The 16,426-nt window shown below is 40.0% G+C and overlaps 3 protein-coding genes across 6 annotated transcripts; 1 reads left to right on the top strand and 2 right to left on the bottom strand.

The window, feature by feature from the left end:
* Positions 1-354: 354 nt before the first annotated feature.
* On the bottom strand, positions 355-3,375 carry fosaa (v-fos FBJ murine osteosarcoma viral oncogene homolog Aa). The gene is made up of 4 exons (XM_042500360.1): positions 3,226-3,375; positions 2,374-2,601; positions 1,938-2,045; positions 355-1,837 (listed from the first exon to the last, which is right to left on the bottom strand). The coding sequence occupies exons 1-4, from the start codon at positions 3,361-3,363 to the stop codon at positions 1,169-1,171; spliced, it is 1,143 nt and encodes a 380-aa protein (XP_042356294.1). The 5' UTR covers positions 3,364-3,375; the 3' UTR covers positions 355-1,168.
* On the bottom strand, positions 3,250-15,793 carry mlh3 (mutL homolog 3 (E. coli)). Of its 4 annotated transcripts, XR_006106504.1 has the most exons (15): positions 14,931-15,793; positions 12,382-14,339; positions 12,168-12,269; positions 11,976-12,055; positions 11,438-11,542; positions 11,257-11,341; positions 11,113-11,181; positions 10,897-11,005; positions 9,052-9,205; positions 8,900-8,923; positions 8,718-8,796; positions 8,448-8,599; positions 8,271-8,342; positions 7,327-7,389; positions 3,254-3,326 (listed from the first exon to the last, which is right to left on the bottom strand). XR_006106504.1 is itself a non-coding variant. In XM_042500358.1 (14 exons), the coding sequence occupies exons 1-13, from the start codon at positions 15,566-15,568 to the stop codon at positions 8,271-8,273; spliced, it is 3,627 nt and encodes a 1,208-aa protein (XP_042356292.1). In that variant the 5' UTR covers positions 15,569-15,793; the 3' UTR covers positions 3,250-3,326. The 4 variants fall into 4 exon arrangements, 3 of the variants coding, with proteins under 3 accessions (XP_042356292.1, XP_042356293.1, XP_042356290.1); XM_042500358.1 differs by lacking the exon at positions 7,327-7,389 and having other exon boundaries at positions 3,250-3,326; XM_042500356.1 differs by lacking the exons at positions 3,254-3,326; positions 7,327-7,389 and having other exon boundaries at positions 8,264-8,342.
* On the top strand, positions 4,367-7,868 carry LOC121953331 (transmembrane emp24 domain-containing protein 10-like). The gene is made up of 5 exons (XM_042500361.1): positions 4,367-4,547; positions 6,276-6,396; positions 6,557-6,630; positions 7,304-7,430; positions 7,746-7,868. Exons 1-5 carry the CDS (start codon positions 4,377-4,379, stop codon positions 7,865-7,867), a joined length of 615 nt encoding a protein of 204 aa, XP_042356295.1. The 5' UTR covers positions 4,367-4,376; the 3' UTR covers position 7,868.
* Positions 15,794-16,426: the final 633 nt, after the last annotated feature.

Below are 16,426 nucleotides of genomic sequence, written 5' to 3'. Positions count from 1 at the left end.
ATCGTCAACTTTTATATCACGGTATACTTTAAAACCAGTATATTGTTGCAACCCTATTTACAACAAATGCACATTTGAAAAATTGATGGGGCATGTCCCCTGTGTCCGTCCCTGAAATCTACAACTGTGCTTTGTAGAATTATAACCTCATGATATAAATTTATGGGTTTAATATGTATATTAAAGGAAAGAATCTGACAGTACAGCCGCACACTTTATTAAAAGCTCACAGTATTTTTAATGCACAACGTTTGGATGTTACAGATCTTCTTTAGGTATTTTTGATGAGATTTTAAAAATGCCTGACGAAGATCTCTGTTAGATCAAAATATTGCACTATTAAAATTACGGGTGTTTAATACAGCGTGCAGATCTCCTGTCTCATTCTTGCCTTAGTTTGATGTTTTGATCCCGCACCTGTAAATGTTTTTTTGGATGTGTGCACCCAGATTTAACATCCAAGCTGACCTATTTAATGTGTCCATCTTGATTAAGAAATGGATTTCTTAGAGACAGATTGTAAACACCAAAAACCACTCTGAATGTAGATTTATTGTAATTATTCAGCAGCATAGATAAGCAATCAATGCTCATTTTTACTCTTTTTTTTTTTTATAATTTAACAAATAAGTCTGAAAGGTAAAAAAATAAATCATAAGTTACATCTTGATAAGATATATAGTATATAGCACTGGATGTTTTCATGGAAAACTTTCAATGAGGTCAAACCACAGTTGATGACATTGAGGTACGCAGGTACTTAACATGGATGAATATGTAAATACAACATTTACAGCAATCAATACACTATTGACACCAAAACACAAAACCATACTGATACATTAAATTCCACATTACATCTTAGATCTAGTAACAGATCAGATATATATAGATACGCTTTGTAAATTATTTGGAATTTCTCAGCATGCGTTTGAAAATCAAAACTTACTTCAGTCCCTCCTGTAAAAGCAAAAGCCATGCTTTTGGCTACATCGCTCTGTGGGCTATATCTGGAAAAAAAAAGTATATATGTTTGCTTAGTCACACACAAGACATTTCATGAATGTACTCCTTGAAGTGTTACAGCAGTTGTTCATATCATTTCAAAGTCAAGAACCTGCAAACAGAAAGAGAAACAGAGAGGTCACAGATCATTTCCCTCTGTACATTATAAGGCCAGGAGAGTCGGAGAGTTGAGGATATCGACAGATTCAGCTTTGCCCCCTCCGCCTTTATGGCCGTCTAGTTCTTCTGTGAGAGAGTCCAGCTCGGGGCACGCAAACGTGAACACAGACAGGTAGCTGCTGCAGGTGGGGGTGGAGGTCACCACAGGAGTGCTGAGAGGCTCCAGGTCGCTGGAGACAGACTTGTACAGGGTCTCCCAGTCCGAGACCCCGAGAGAGCTGCTCAGATCTATGTCTGGCACTGATCGAGCCGTCTCCATGGGGGTTTTCTCCTCTAAACTGGGTAACATATTTTCCAGTAGCCCCTCCTTAATGTCCAGGGAGGGCTCAAGATCGCAGATGTTGATTTCAGCACTGGCGCACAGCAAGATATTGGAGTTCCCAGAGATGGCTGTGGACGGATCACTTGGGATGTCCATGTCTTGGAGCGAAGGAGCTTCCTGGATGCCATCCTCTGGAAGTCTGTCCTCGTCTGGACTGGGCGGTAGCTCTGGGGACCCCGTGGGCTCCTGGAAAATAGACTCCAACTCTTCTGTCATCTGGCACACTGGTTTGTGTGTGGCAAGGATGAATTCAAGCCGTTCTTTCTCTTTGATGAGGTTGGCTATTTCCGTCTCCAGGGCTGCTTTTTCCTCCTCCAGCTTGTCTGTCTCCTTCAGATAGATCGACATCCAGAATCATCCACATTGGAGAGACAACACACAACCAGTGGGTGCAAATGACAGCTGAGTAAATGCATCTCTGTTTACTTACAGTTTGCAGCGTATCTGTCAGTTCCCTCCGTCTGTTGCGACACTTTGCTGCAGCCATTTTATTCCTCTCCCTCCTCACCCTCTTTTTCTCCTCCTCCTCTGGAGACAGCTGGGTTGCGAAAGAAATAATTCAGTTATTACCTTGAAGAATCCAGCCATTTCATCCTCTAATCCGCTACATCGGATGCCAATTCGCCCCCTGAAGAATGGCAAAAGCATGTTTCGCTGCAATGCGTCTAAAAATAGACCATTGTTGCAGACTTGCTGTGACCTGAATATAAATTGACTGCCTAAGGAAGGCACACAGCCAGCACACGGCACCAGAGGAGCATGCACAATAGCACTGTTGCACACAAGGAATTCAGATTGGCATATGTAAATGTACACTATTGACTGTTCTGTCCAATAGCAGGTAGACTTCGTCTGAGCTAACCTACCTGCTCTGTTTTCCCCTTTCTGACAGCATTTTTGCCCTTATTCCCGCCCACTTTGGGTGTTGCCTGGTGAGAGCTTTGTGGTTCATTGGCTTGCTTGCTACCAAGAGACGGGGAGACAGATGTAATAATCGTAGGCTGGACCATCCACTGGAAATCTGGGGTAGAGGAAATTGCAGTGACTGTTGGAACAAATGGAGTGTCTTCGGTGCTCATGTCTTTGCAGAGCTCCTGAAACAAAGGAATATAATGGACAATGAGGACTACAATAGAGATTATTTTTTAAATATGTATTACTGTTTAGATCAAGTGCCTTTTATTGTGATGACAATCATCAGTTAACCTACAAACCATATGTTCAGAGTCTAAAACAGAGGGTATCCTGCATGTGCTTATTGTCTTGAAATATACCCAACCAGAAATAGCCTTCTTCAGATCAATATTTGACTTTATCATTGTTTCTGACGTCAACACTGACGCAGAGATGCTGTGGAGTCTCCTGAATGGATTTATTTTTCTCAATGAGCCGCTGCATCGACACGCTTACATTTGGTCCCAGGACGTCGGAATCATAACAACCCGAACAACACTGCTATTCTGTCACATTTCCACCCGCACTGATCTCTGGTCACAGTACATATCAAACGTATCAAAAAAAAAATATGCAAAAAAATTAAACGCACTCGGTTAATTAAAATCTCATCAATCAGTTCCACCTCCCCCTCCCCCCACCACGAAGATAACAAGCATTCAATCTGAATATCAAATATAATAAAAATGGATGTTTAATCTGCTTGTAAACTGAGCGCCTCCTGGGCTGCATATTGAATGTATGATCAACAAAGCCATTCATACCTTTGCTTTGCTCTCTGAGGAGGAAGCTGGAGAGCTCGCCTCTTCTGGCGTCTTCTGGCAGAGTGTCCCGACAGGAGACTCTGTCCGGCAGGTGGGAGAGACTGAATCCATGTCAGGCGTCAGGTTGTTATGATACATCGCGAGGAGACAAAAAAAATCCACAAGTCCTGATCAATGACAAATATGACTCTGGCCTTCCGCTGGGCAGCGCGGCTCGGGTCTCTTCTCCAGGTATATACCTGGTAACTGGACGACTAGAATGCAAGCCCCTCCTTTTATGCTCTGCTAGAATTTTATGAATGAACGAAGACTGTACCATCCGCGGAGGGGGAGGGGGGGCAGACTGACAGCCACAAAGGCCTGCATTTCGGGGTAAAAAGTATCATTTTAACATTTTACCTCTTGCATGCGTACTTCATTAATGATATGTTCCAATATTTCTTAGATCTGGGAATAATCTCGCCCACGCGGGAAGGCTAAATGGCAGTCTCCACTCCCATTCACAAATATCGGCCTCATATAAATGCTATGTGGGGTGAGAAACGTGAGCCTATTTATAAATACAGATACGTGATCATTTCCTGGGCGATGAAAACTTGATGTTCTGGTGCATTCATTTAATCAAGGGTAAAGACACTTCAAGTGTCGGCTGCACAAAAGCCGAACAACATCCACTTATTTTGTGAAATATATATATACCCATATATATATATATATATATATATAGGCGCATTTGATTGCAAGGTCGACGCATTTTGCAGGACCATTTTAAATATATAGTAGGCTATATCGACTATTGTTTAGGCTACATGTTTTCTTCGATTATAGATTACCTTCATTTTCATGAGACATACCAATACACTCTTTCAACTTAACCGTCTGGCAGAGCTCTGGGTGAGCTGAGCGCTGTGGGGCAGCCTCTTCCAAAGATAAGAATCGAGCACTGCTAGCAGACATAATGAAATGATGCTGAATTGTTTACTTGGGGAGGAGGTGGTGAAGGAGAGGTTGGACATGTGGGGGCGGAGGAGACACGTGACACGACCCGGAACTTGAGGGAGGGGAGCGAGGGAGGGGGCGGAGGCTGCATGTGACAGGAGCATCATTTTCATCACCATCCTTCACTCTCATTACAATAAAGGTTTGGCAGCATGTATAAACTTTTCCTGCTGATAGCAGTCCTTTTGGACCCGGTGTTTTCTATTATTTTCTACCTGCCAGTCAACTCTTTTAAATGTCTACAAGATGACATCCGCAAAAATGTGCTGGTCTCAGGCGAGTACGAAGTCAGCGAATATCCAAACACCAGAACCAATCTGGAGGTAAGTGAAGGTGTCGCACTGCAGGTGGAACATATGGCAAACTTTTTAAGACTGTTTGTCTCAGCGGCTCCTTGGACCAGGCACAGATCTTTGTATGGACAACTTTGTATGTTCTTTGTGTATCCATATCAAAATGAAAGATTTAAGATTTTATTGCAATTAGGGGGAAGGGGGGTCATCTGGAAATGGACATGTAAAAGGTAGAGGGGGTTTTGAAAATGTCAATGTGTCATTTCATTGTAAGGAGGTACTGTACTGTGCAAAAGTCACCCATAGATTTATTGTTTTAGTAAAGTTGCAATGAGGATCTCGCTCTCTCTCTCTCTATCTATCTCTCTCCATCTCTCCATATATATGTGTGTGTGTGTGTATATATATGTATATATATGTGTGTGTGTGTGTGTGTATATATATATATAGTTTAGTTTAGTTTAGTTTAGTTTAGTTTAGTTTAGTTTAGTTTAGAAGTCTTGAATGTCCCCGAGGGGCAATTTGGTTTACATGAGGAGTCTGCACAGCCAAACACACATCATTATATACGTATATATATATATACACACACGCATATAGGAGGAGAGAGCACATTAGTCTCGTTTTAGCTGCTCTTCACTGGCTTCCTGTAACTTTTAGAATTGATTTTAAGGTCCTCCTCCTGACATACAAAGCCCTTACTGAGTAAGGACCAACTTACATAACATAACTACCTCTCTTGCTCCTTGCCTTTACGAGCACTGCGATCATCTGCAGGTGGTTTATTAGAGGTTCCCCAAAACAGCCGAAGGAAAACTGGGGTTGCAGCATTTGTCAGTTATGCCCCAAAGCTCTGGAACGCACTGCCTATAGATATCAGAGAAGCCACCTCGCTTAATATTTTTTAAAGAAAACTAAAAACTTATCTCTTCACTTTAGCCTTTAACTAACTCTGACTCAGCTGCTTTGCATTCTGCTTTGAACCTGCGTACTTCTGCACATCTTTAAAATGCTGTATTTACCTTGATTTTATGCATTTCATATACTCTATTTTTATGATTAATTAATTAACAATGTCAGTGGGTTTTATTTTTTTTTTATTTTATTTTCCATTTTATTTTATGCATTCTGTGCGCTTAATTTTTATTCTTATTTTATCTTACTTTTACTAGTATTATCACATGGATTTTATCCATTTGAAGATACATTCAATGTATTCTATTCTGATTTTATTTTATTTTTCCATGTAGGTTTTATTATGTCTTTTTCTCTTTTATGTGTTTTTGATGTGTAACACTTAAATAATATTCTGGTATACCAGAAGATTAGTATTGTAAATCTATTATTGTCTGCCCAAGAGAGTTAAAGATATGCTGAGTGTAAAGGGAGGTCACACTACATACTTGCACCTTTAGCCTGTAGCAGTTGTTTTTTCCTGAAATATTTGCATTTTTAATACTGTATATATAATTATTGCATGTTGTGGTTGTATTTTAGTAAAGAAACTGCTGAGAAATAAATATTTTTCACTATTATAACCTTGCTAAAATAAAGTTTAAGGTGCTTAAGACTTTTGCACAGTACTGTACTTTAAGATCAGGACACAAAAATATACATTTCTTGTCTAGTCTCATATCAGGATATCAACATAATATTGGTTTATCATTCAGCTTCACTCTGAAGGTATAAGTAGGCCCAGTGACACTCTGAGAATTTAAGATTGTGCTAGACAAACCCCTCTGCTACCTCTTTCCTCAGATTACCGATTCTTTGGGCGACATGTTGTACAGCAAGAAGAATGCCACGAAAGGGAGATTTTCATTCATAACGCAAAATCACGACAAGTTTGAAGTTTGCTTCAGCAGCAGTTCTCAAATGGGTAGGTGAGGTTTTGAAATTTATAAATTTGAAAAAAAAAAAAAACATTATAACAAATTATTGGTGGTTGACCATGAAGGGCAAAGATGCAAGGGGTGATGCAAGTGATGTTAATTATTTTCTGTCAAATACCATTATCTGCTTTTAATGCTTTTCATTAGGCAGTGGCCTGGTCCCAGACCAAGACGTCACACTGAACATGAAGCATGGCGTGGAAGCAAAGAGCTCCGAAGAGGTGATGCTCCACACTAATGTTAAATCACATATCATGGGTACCATGAGCAGGGTTATTTTCATAGACGAAGTTTCCAAACTTTTCAAGAACCAAAAGTAAAGTTTTGGTTGTTGTTTTTTTTTTGCTCCACTTTTCTGGTGATTCAAACTCCTCTCAAAATAATTTCAGCTAGCTGGCATACATGGAAAGTAAGACGGAGCGCAGGGAGAAAATGTGCATGATGGTAAACAAAATGCTGTCACACATGGACACATATTAAAGCCACAATGAACAAAACTCCCCGCGTACAGCCGATGTGATCGTCAGTTGCTGGTTGGTAGCAGGAACATATAAAGTCGAAAACAGTGTCAGTCAGTGTGCGGTGGTCTACTTTGTTGGCCACATATTAAAGCTACGTTAAGTTGACAGCTACAGAAAACTAATTTGGAAGTGGAAGGTGGCAAGATTACTGTAACAATATCATTACTCACAAAATTCCATGGCTTTTCCAAAACTTTAAATGATTTGACTAATTCGATGACTTTTCAGGTCTGGAAAATGTGATTGTGAATTTTCCTGACTTTTCCGGGTTTTCTGTGACTGTAGGAAACCTGTATTAATCCACGCTACTGTTGATATTTCAATGTATGATGAGGTTTGATGACAATTACAACTCGTGCTTCCTCTTTGTTAGAGTAAAAAACTGGAGACACTGACCCCACTTGAGGCGAAGTTAAAACACTTGGAGCGCCTCTCACAGTCCATCGCAGATGACTTCATCTACGTGAAGGAACGCGGGAAAGAGATGCAACAAACAAATAGTAAATTTATAAAGCAATATGTGAAGTGGATATGTAAATCACAATTTGGGAAGAAAGCTGCTGCTGCGTTGCTCTCTATGGATTTACATTTTAATTTCTGGCCACATCCCTATGTGTGATGTCAGCTACAGCAGATGGAAATCACCTGCTGTCTTGGATGAGGCCAAATAAGAACAAGCTTGAGGGTTTGACCTGAGTTGCAGCAGTTTTCTCCTCTGTGTAGCTGTGTAGTTGATTAGCTATGTCTATCAAGTTAATGTAAGTGTAAATAAAAGGTTCTGACAGTATTTAACTGATACTTCCTGTCTTAAACAGAGTCCACCAACATGCGCGTGCTGCTCTTCAGCATCATCTCCATCTGCTGTTTTCTTGGACTGGCCACGTGGCAGATTTTCTATTTGAGACGATTCTTCAAGACCAAGAAGTTGATTGAGTGAATTTTTTTTTAAAGGATACTGAGGGACTCCAAGTTTTGGGACACTAGTTTGGTTGTTACAATGTGCCTTTTGCTGTGTTTCTGATAATTCACATTTTATCAATGTCTATTTGAAGGGTTCATTTTCAAATCTGTTTTCATTTATTTTTCCAAATGTTTTTTATGGTGCATTCAGTGGGAAATCAATCTGGTGTTAGTTCATTTATTCTAAGAACTCCGCCTGTATTTTAGTATTTCTTCTGTACTTACAAACTGAATTCATTTTTGACATGTCTTTTTTATATAAATAACAAAGTTTTCCTATGAATTTACAGGTGCTTTAGTATAAAATACCATGTGCAGCTAAAGGGCTTTAAGGAGAATTTGACAATCTGAGCCACATTTAAAATAAAGTTCACACCCACTTATCTATTTCCATATAGTTCCCACGCTTTATACATCCTTCTCAGCTTTTGGAGGTTGGGTTTCTGTATCTCCTGCAGAGGACAAGAATGCTTAGTCACCACCACATTGCTGTGCTGTAAAATGCCTTAAATAGTACATTTAGTGCAAAGTTCAGATGTGCTATTTCATTCTAGTACCTTCTCGTCCGTGTCCAAATGGAGGGTGTCTACTAAGGGAGCGATAGATGGACGGCCATGGGCACACTGGAAGGGCAGCTGGCAGGAGGACAAGGACGCCACCAAGCTGTGGCATTCTTCTTTGCTCAGGGTGTCATTGAATTTGATGGCACCTGTTTAACGCATACATGTATTGCATTATATGTAGATTTCGGTGTGACAGCGTAATTTGTTGAATCATAAATGCACAAAAAATACATAGAGAGATGAGGAGAGGTAATTTAATCTAACCATGGCATGCTAGGGAGGCGAGCACCTTCAGCACAGTGAGAGGCAGAGTTCCTCTCACTCTGCCAGTTGAACGGAGAAACTGAGACAAAGAATAAAAAATTATACGTTAACCTCTATTGAGTTACAAAATAGTTTCCCTTTATAAAAAGATTATGGAGCGGGACAGAGATTTTCAAGCTTACCTCAATCTGCTCTCGTAGATACTCCTGATGTATGATTATAAACAAAAAAAGTAAAATGATAAACTTAATGTGATAGAATTTTAAAACGATCATTTGACTAAAAATGAGTCATACAATATAAGGTCTTGACAATAAGGTTTCAGAAGTCTTACCTCAACAATAGGCTTGATAATAGATTGTCTCCCCCGCCTGAGCTCATTACTTTCCTTTTCCGTGAAGCACAGTGGGACCTTCCCTATAAAAACATGTGGATCGGCTGAGAACTTCACTTCCAGGCCCAGACTCCGCAAATGTGCCTGACAAGACCTGTAAGAGGAAAGGCACACTATACATTAACAAAACAGAAAACACTGCTCAACAACAATGCCAGTGTAATAATGTTCATAAATAAACATGTGTTACACAGGTATTAAAAAAAAGTTTGTCAGCTGAAGTCAGTAATTTTAAGAATTCAGTATAGACAAGGAATTAAAGAATAAGTTTAAGAGCTGTTGAAGCTGCGTGTTGCAGTTTGACAAAAAAAAAACAATAGCACACAGCAATTGTAAAAGTAGAGCATTCGGCGGCAGTTACAGTCATCGCCTCTTTGTACAAAAGGGCAAAGTGTTCGCTCAAGACTCCTTCCACTGTCCGAAAACTGATGGGATTTCCATCCATCAGATGTCCATTTAAAAGAAAAACACAGTGAACAAAATCTTTGTATTTAACTGAGGCATTTAATGGTGTACACTACACTTTTAATACAGGCTACCACACCACCAAAGTGCTGACTCTACTAAATGATGGCAAACGAGCCAAAGTGCTACCCAATAGCTCTGCGTTTAGACAGGAGTGCAATGAGGCTGCGTCACTGCATCCCCCCTTTATGTCATCTTTATTGCTATCATCCTTCACCTCGGTGCCAAAATCTGCTGCTGGGTGCCTCTGTTGTTGTATAGAGCAGCCAGTAAGCTCTAAAACCACAACAAGTTTAAGGCCAACTGCAGGGTAAGTAAATACATCAAGCCATGACAACAGGGGTGGGAATCTCTAGTCAACCCCCAATTTGACTTCAATTCAAAGGGCGATGATGAGATTCTAAAACAATTATCGATGCATCTTTGACTTGTTTTTCATACATGATTTACTTTTTCTCAGTGTGACTACTTGCTATTATAAAACATATCTTATTAAGAATATGCATAAACTGGAAGGTCACATTTGCTAACATATTCCTCAGCATTGCATAGATTGCTGACAGGTGCAACACCAAAACTCAAGTAGACTAGCTTACAACATAAACACAAAGCACATGTCTACATCTATTGTGTCAGGAATGTACAGTTTGATTTTCCAAAACTATTACAGGCAGAAATTTCCATTTATTGACTGTTCTGCATCAAGATATCATCTTTCAAGAGAGAACTGTGATGCATATAAGAATAAAAAATTTTGATGCCCACCCCTAAATGACAATGTCGTCACACCAAAGTTAAAAACACCTGTGTATCCAAATCACATTCACCAAAGAATACAAGTCAAAGGTCCTGCTGCCATTACCCAACTCACTACTCAACATACCTTCTTAAAAAGTTCTTTTTTTTTTAAAACGTAGACCATTTTCCTTCAATTGTCTGCATTCTATCCTGAAAACATCAGACTTAGCACATATATCTTACCATGATATGTGCGAAGCTAGGCAAGGGCAATCATTTATGAAAATCATGACCTGCAGTTTCAAATGAAACTTTCAACATCTATATGGTGCTGAATTTTAGACAACATATAGCAGGAGAAGGCCTACATGAAATGTATATGCCCGACACAGCACCAACTCTAGCAGGCGGCATACTGAGAGTGACACTCACATGTTTAGTTAGTGCTGGATAGAATTTCTTTAACCATATTTACTGAACAAATTCATATTCTCAAACTAAGTAGTATCTGCCTTTGGCAAGTGTACTGGTTTTGCAGGTATTCTCATTCGCTTGATGTACTGCACATATTGTTAAACGCACCTGAGCAGCCTTAGCTCTTCTTCTGTAACAGTGATCTCAAGCGGTGGCAAAATGGTCGATGAGCACAGACGTCTCTCCCCTGGTGCATCTGGGTCGTCCTCATAAGAATCTATGACAGGACAAACAGTTATGACAAAAAGAGCATTACTAATTTATCATCTCATTCTCAATATCAATACTGTGTATTGTGTGTATTTGTTTTGTTTTTTTTTTCACCTGCTACCAGATTTTCAAGTCGAACTCTCTCGTGTGCAGCGTGTTGATCTACCAGCACCAGAAGGTTTCCTGGGGTTTCAAAATAAAATGCATGAGATGCCGATAAAAGAACAAATGACCAAACTGTGAAGTTCCTGTCTGTACCTTCAGTTTCAGTCAGTGCTGCTGGCTCTTCATCTCTTGTATTGATAAGACATGCAAGAAACTTCTTATCCACTTGATGAATAACCTATAAGATAATTAAATAGCAGTTATTTCATAACATCATCAAATGGCCGAAGCATTATGAAGAAATTTTTGTTTTTGTCAGAGCAAAGGAGGTTGCCTTCATTGTGTGAATCATGGCCTTGGAGAAACGGTAGGGAAACAGGATGTTGTGGATCTTGACAGCAAGTCCATCGGCTTGCCCGCTTGATATGTCCACAGCAACCTGTTGGCACAGGACAATTCACAATGAATTAGGGATGCACGATAATATTGGCACATCATGGGTGTTTGCAGATACTAATGGCTTTAAAATCAAATGTCAGCACCGGTCTGAAATTAATATTTCTGATATGACAGGCTTATATGATGACGCTTTAATTATGGCACATTAATTAGCTCAAATAGGTCAAATTTGCCCTGGTCCAAAAGCATCATCCGCATCATTGAGCAAAATAAGTTATAGACTATCAGCATATCAGATAGCCAAAAAAATCCCAAATCATGTGTCCCTATAATGCATGAATAGTAACAGCATCAAAATACCACTTAAATTTTAATTTGTTTTAAGACACTAAAATTTACAGATAAAACGAGTAGAAAAAATGAATACATCTTTGCTAAATCCTTCCAAAGTAAACACGCAAGCTTTTGTTTACCGCAGGAGGTCGAACAAACACTGGATTATTCCATTTTGAGTACAGTGATGAAAGTGAGTTGGAGCTCTCAGCATCAGCATCTGTCAAGACAAACAAAATGATACATGAACACAAACAAGCTGATGTTCATTTTGTGTATTTTCTGAGCGTTAGGGGCCCTACAGTCTACAGTCTGATCTGTCTGTGGGGTACCTCTGTCATCAAGCCCTGAACTAATCACTCTTTCTGTCCTGGATTTTGGTAGGAAGGGCAACACTAGATCCACCTGAAATGGGTAACATCTGTTTTCCATCCCTACAGTTTAAGAAACAGGAACAACTGTGACAGTTAGTTAATGTTGAGCACTACTTCTAGTTACTTTTATGTCAACAAAAATTGCTGATAAGCACAGAAAAAAAATACTCACCCATTTCAGAGATGACACTAACTGCCATATTGGTGACATCAGATGTACAGCGCACTTGTGCTTTTTCAGTAGGTGGGTCTTCATATCGGCTGAGCCCAGTCACTTTGTTGACGTAAACCGTCTTTCCCACAGATGTATCGTAGTGATGAAGCCAGTCATCTGATGCTGTATCCTCTTCCGTCTCAGCCGGCTGAGGATTTGCACTGCAGCCTGGGACCGGCTCAGGATTCAGTGCAGTGTCACAGTGATTCTCATTGTTAGTGCTGTCCTGGGTGACATCAGTAGCACTGCTGAGACAGCTTTTGTCCTGTGAGGTAGTCCCAAACAGGTGTGGTAACACTTTTAAATTGTCTGTCCTGTGTTGTTTCAAATGGCAGAGTTTAGCTGCCAAAGATGTTTTGCCTTTATTATGCCCTGAGATTGGTTTTGTCTTGGCGAGAGCTGAGAGGGTCGGTGGGCTTCGGAGGCTGCTCCTTGTTTCTTCTTTTACTACTTCTGTAACTCCACAATTTTGCTGATCTTTCTGGCAAACAAACAAATTCTGGGAATTGAAAACAAAGCTATCTGTCTGAGGAGGTCTAGTTTTATTCTCTTGAGGTTGTAATTTAAATTCATCAGATTTACCATACACTCTTCTAAACTTCTCAAGAGATCCAGGCTCCTTACATAAAGACAACTTTTGACAAGTTGCAATTCTGGGAATCTTAAAGGGAATAATAGCAGTGGGGTCTTTGCGTGGTTTCTGACAAAGTCTGTCCTGCACCGCATCCAGTGAGATTTTGCGTTTTGATGCAAACAATCTTTCTTCACATTTCTGTACTAAAATCTGCTGCTGAGATACTGACTTGTTGGTTAGTGACTGGTCCTGACTTAGCAGATTTTCATGAATAAATGGATCGGACACACTGATCTTTCTGTTACCTACTAAAGTATGTTCAGGTCCTGCTGTACTCTGGCAGTCAGGTAATATTCGCTCAATACTGTTAAAATCAGGGTGAATTTCTTTAGTTATGCCATCTAGTAGAGTCACGCTGCTGGTTGAGGTAGCACTGTTTATTGGTATCTCTTCTTCTTTTGAGAGTTTGTCACTTTGTAATTGTCTGACTGAACTTGACATGTGTAAAGTTTGAGGGCCCTCCCCTGCTTCACTGTATGTTGGCTCCTCTTCTTCAGTAACATAATTATCAGATGTAGGCTCATATCTATAGTCTTCATTAATGCTTTCTCCACTTTTTATCTTTTCTAGCTCATGCACATTTATGTCTGTCTTCATTTGTTGTTTTGTCTCTTCTTTGCACTCCATCTGACCAGTCTCCTGGCTAACGCTGTCCTCACACAAGCAGTCATCTTTGCGCTTACGATGAACAGGATGAGATGCCAGTTTCATTCCAATACTGCAATCTAGTGTGGAAGCACTGCCAGTGGCCTGGCCACTGTCACCAATGTTGTGCCCTTCTTGGTCTGTATTGTGTGTGCCAAACAATTCGGGATGTACATAGTCCAAGTCATCTTGAGAAAGCACAGAAACCAAGTTCTCCCTGCTCAGGAAAGCTTTCACTGCCTCTTCTATACATAGCAAAACACCATCCCAATCTTTGAACTCTATTAGAGTTTTGGCAGGCTCGAGACATATGTCATACTCTGTGTAAGAGCATTTAATATTGATGATGTACACTCCATGCAGCTCTTGGCTTCGTTTGTGCTTTGGACTCCTGATGGCAGACTGCCCATCTGGACTGTCATTTTTTTGAAGTGTACTGCTCAGTCTGCGTAGGAGAAAGTTCAGGAGCTTGTGTATGCGTGTTTTCAGCAGCAGTCTGTCATTTACATACAGGAACTGTAAGCTGTTGTTGTAGTGGCCTTCTCTGCCAATGTAACCGATCACTTCAAACTGTCCACGTGTGAAGCTGATTTCTCCAAGTTTCTGTGCACGCCCGAGGCTGTGAATCTGAACAAACCTGTGGCAGCGGTGGAAGAAGACATATTCAGATCCCTTACTTTAGTAAAAGTACAATACCACCTTGTAAAAATAAAAGTCCTGCATTAAAAATGCTACTTAAGTAAAAGTAAGTATAATCTGAAAATATACTTTAAGTATTAAAAGTAATATTACACAGTGTAGAAAAATAATTTTTTTAAAAAAAAACCCAACTAAATCATAGTTTAAAAAAACACTCAAATCTCAAAATTATTTAAAAATATAAAACACCCCAAAAAATGGCAAAAAAAACTTCAAAGGTTTATCAAAATAGTTGTCATTAGTTGTTCGTTTTCCGTATGCCAATTGATCAATAAACTCTTAATTGCAGCTCTGCTTGTATAAAACGGTAATCTAATTTATTACAAAACATATTATATAAACTATACTTATAATTGTAGTGAAGTAAAAAGTACATTTCCCTCTGAAATGTATTGGGATAAACGTATAAGTATCATGTGTATAATACGTATAAGTGTCATGAAAGGAAAAAACTCAAGTTATGTACAAGTGCCTGACATTTGTACTGAAGTACTTGAGTAAATGTACTTAGTTACATTCATCCACTGACCTGTGGTATGTGTTTCTAGCTTTAGGGAGCTGCACCATCATGGCTCCTGTGCAGTCATTCTTCAGGGTGAAAGACACAGAGGGATGCATCAGAGAAATAGCCTCCACTCTGTGTCTGATCCTCTCTCCCTCCAGGACAGCATCCATCCTCTTCCTCCGGACAGGCATGTTGTGGAGGAAGTTACAGATGACAACAGATGTGCCCGCAGAGGGTCGCGCAGTCTCTGCTTCAAATACATCCATGTCCTTGCCATCCTTGAAGATTTTAACATGTGTTTTCACAGATGTTCTCGTCCGAGATGAGATTTCAACTAGTGTGGCTAGAGAAACTATACTTGCCAGGGCTTCTCCTCTGAAACCATACCACCGGAGGTTGTCCAGGTCTTCAACAGAGCTGCATTTGCTTGTGTAGTATCTGTTTCCCACGCACCCCATGTCCTCAGAGTTCATCCCAGCGCCGTTGTCGATCACCTGAACTTTGAACGCCTCCATGTCCATCCTGACTCCCACACAGGTCGCCTCGGCATCGATGCTGTTTAAGATCAGCTCCTCTAAGCACTGCTGAAGTGATGGGATAGCGACACCGGAGCGAAGTTTCCCCTGGACCTCTTGAGGCAAACGCTTTATCATTGCGTTCATTAAATCCGGTTCTTTTTGTATGTTAAGTCTCCCAAATATCCTGACTTCACGGTCAGATAGTTGACCGTTACTAGCTAACGTCCGCTAGTATTAGCTTAGCGTTAGCTCTTGCCATTGGGTCCATCGACGGTGACATTATGACCGCGAAACATTTAAAAAAGCTAGTTAATTTAGATAATTAAAATAAACTATCGAAATACGTGGTAAAAATGAACCTCAGGCGCTGTTTACAGTCAACGTGTAACAACAAGAGATGACCGTAGCGACTAACAGTCGAAGCTAACAGCGCCATCTTCGGGTGTGAAGGACCTGCAGGCTTAACCGTCTTCTTCTTTTGTTCGTTAGTAAACTTGTAGCCAGCTGTTATTTTCATACCGCCACCTACTGTACGGAGAGTGCTGCCTCATGTGTTTATTAATTCAGACCATAGACTATATACATATATATATATGTGTGTGTGTGTGTGTGTGTGTGTGTGTGTGTGTGTGTGTGTGTGTGTGAGATTCAGACTATGACACAGGAGTAGTTTTGTATTTTATTAATTGTCTTCTCAAGCTAAAATGTGTTTGTTGAAAGCTGGATCGACATTTGTTATGCTGCGTTCAGATACTTTAACAAATATTTATACCTTGGGACCCTGAGAAAATTGGTTGATTTTCCTGGGGAAAAGGCAATGAGCAACTTGGCAAGAAATGTTCTGCAAATTGCAAAAAGATTGTGGCACAAAAATAAGGAGAAAAAAAAGGTCCTAAAAAAGTTTTTCAGAGCCCATTTTCCCCAAATTTTGCCAATCTGGGACCGTTGGGAGAGCTAAGGCCTATAAAATTTAAATTGAAAAAAAAATGTAAACATATATTT

Source organism: Plectropomus leopardus, chromosome 14 (assembly GCF_008729295.1).
Source record: "Plectropomus leopardus isolate mb chromosome 14, YSFRI_Pleo_2.0, whole genome shotgun sequence".
NCBI lineage: Eukaryota > Metazoa > Chordata > Actinopteri > Perciformes > Serranidae > Plectropomus > Plectropomus leopardus.
This window is presented reverse-complemented; position numbering and strand designations above follow the sequence as displayed.

Coding starts and splice junctions, on each gene's coding strand:
- fosaa (XM_042500360.1), bottom strand. CDS start 3,363: ATGTATCATAACAACCTGACGCCTGACATGGATTCAGTCTCTCCCACC. Junction 2,602..3,225: donor CCTCAGAGAGCAAAGCAAAG/GTATGAATGGCT, acceptor CCTTTGTTTCAG/GAGCTCTGCAAAGACATGAG. Junction 2,046..2,373: donor GAAAGGGGAAAACAGAGCAG/GTAGGTTAGCTC, acceptor TTCGCAACCCAG/CTGTCTCCAGAGGAGGAGGA.
- LOC121953331 (XM_042500361.1), top strand. CDS start 4,377: ATGTATAAACTTTTCCTGCTGATAGCAGTCCTTTTGGACCCGGTGTTT. Junction 6,631..7,303: donor AAGCAAAGAGCTCCGAAGAG/GTGATGCTCCAC, acceptor CCTCTTTGTTAG/AGTAAAAAACTGGAGACACT. Junction 7,431..7,745: donor AGAGATGCAACAAACAAATA/GTAAATTTATAA, acceptor TGTCTTAAACAG/AGTCCACCAACATGCGCGTG.
- mlh3 (XM_042500358.1), bottom strand. CDS start 15,568: ATGAACGCAATGATAAAGCGTTTGCCTCAAGAGGTCCAGGGGAAACTT. Junction 12,270..12,381: donor TAGTGTCATCTCTGAAATGG/GTGAGTATTTTT, acceptor CTTAAACTGTAG/GGATGGAAAACAGATGTTAC. Junction 9,206..10,896: donor GAAGAGCTAAGGCTGCTCAG/GTGCGTTTAACA, acceptor TTCCTCTTACAG/GTCTTGTCAGGCACATTTGC.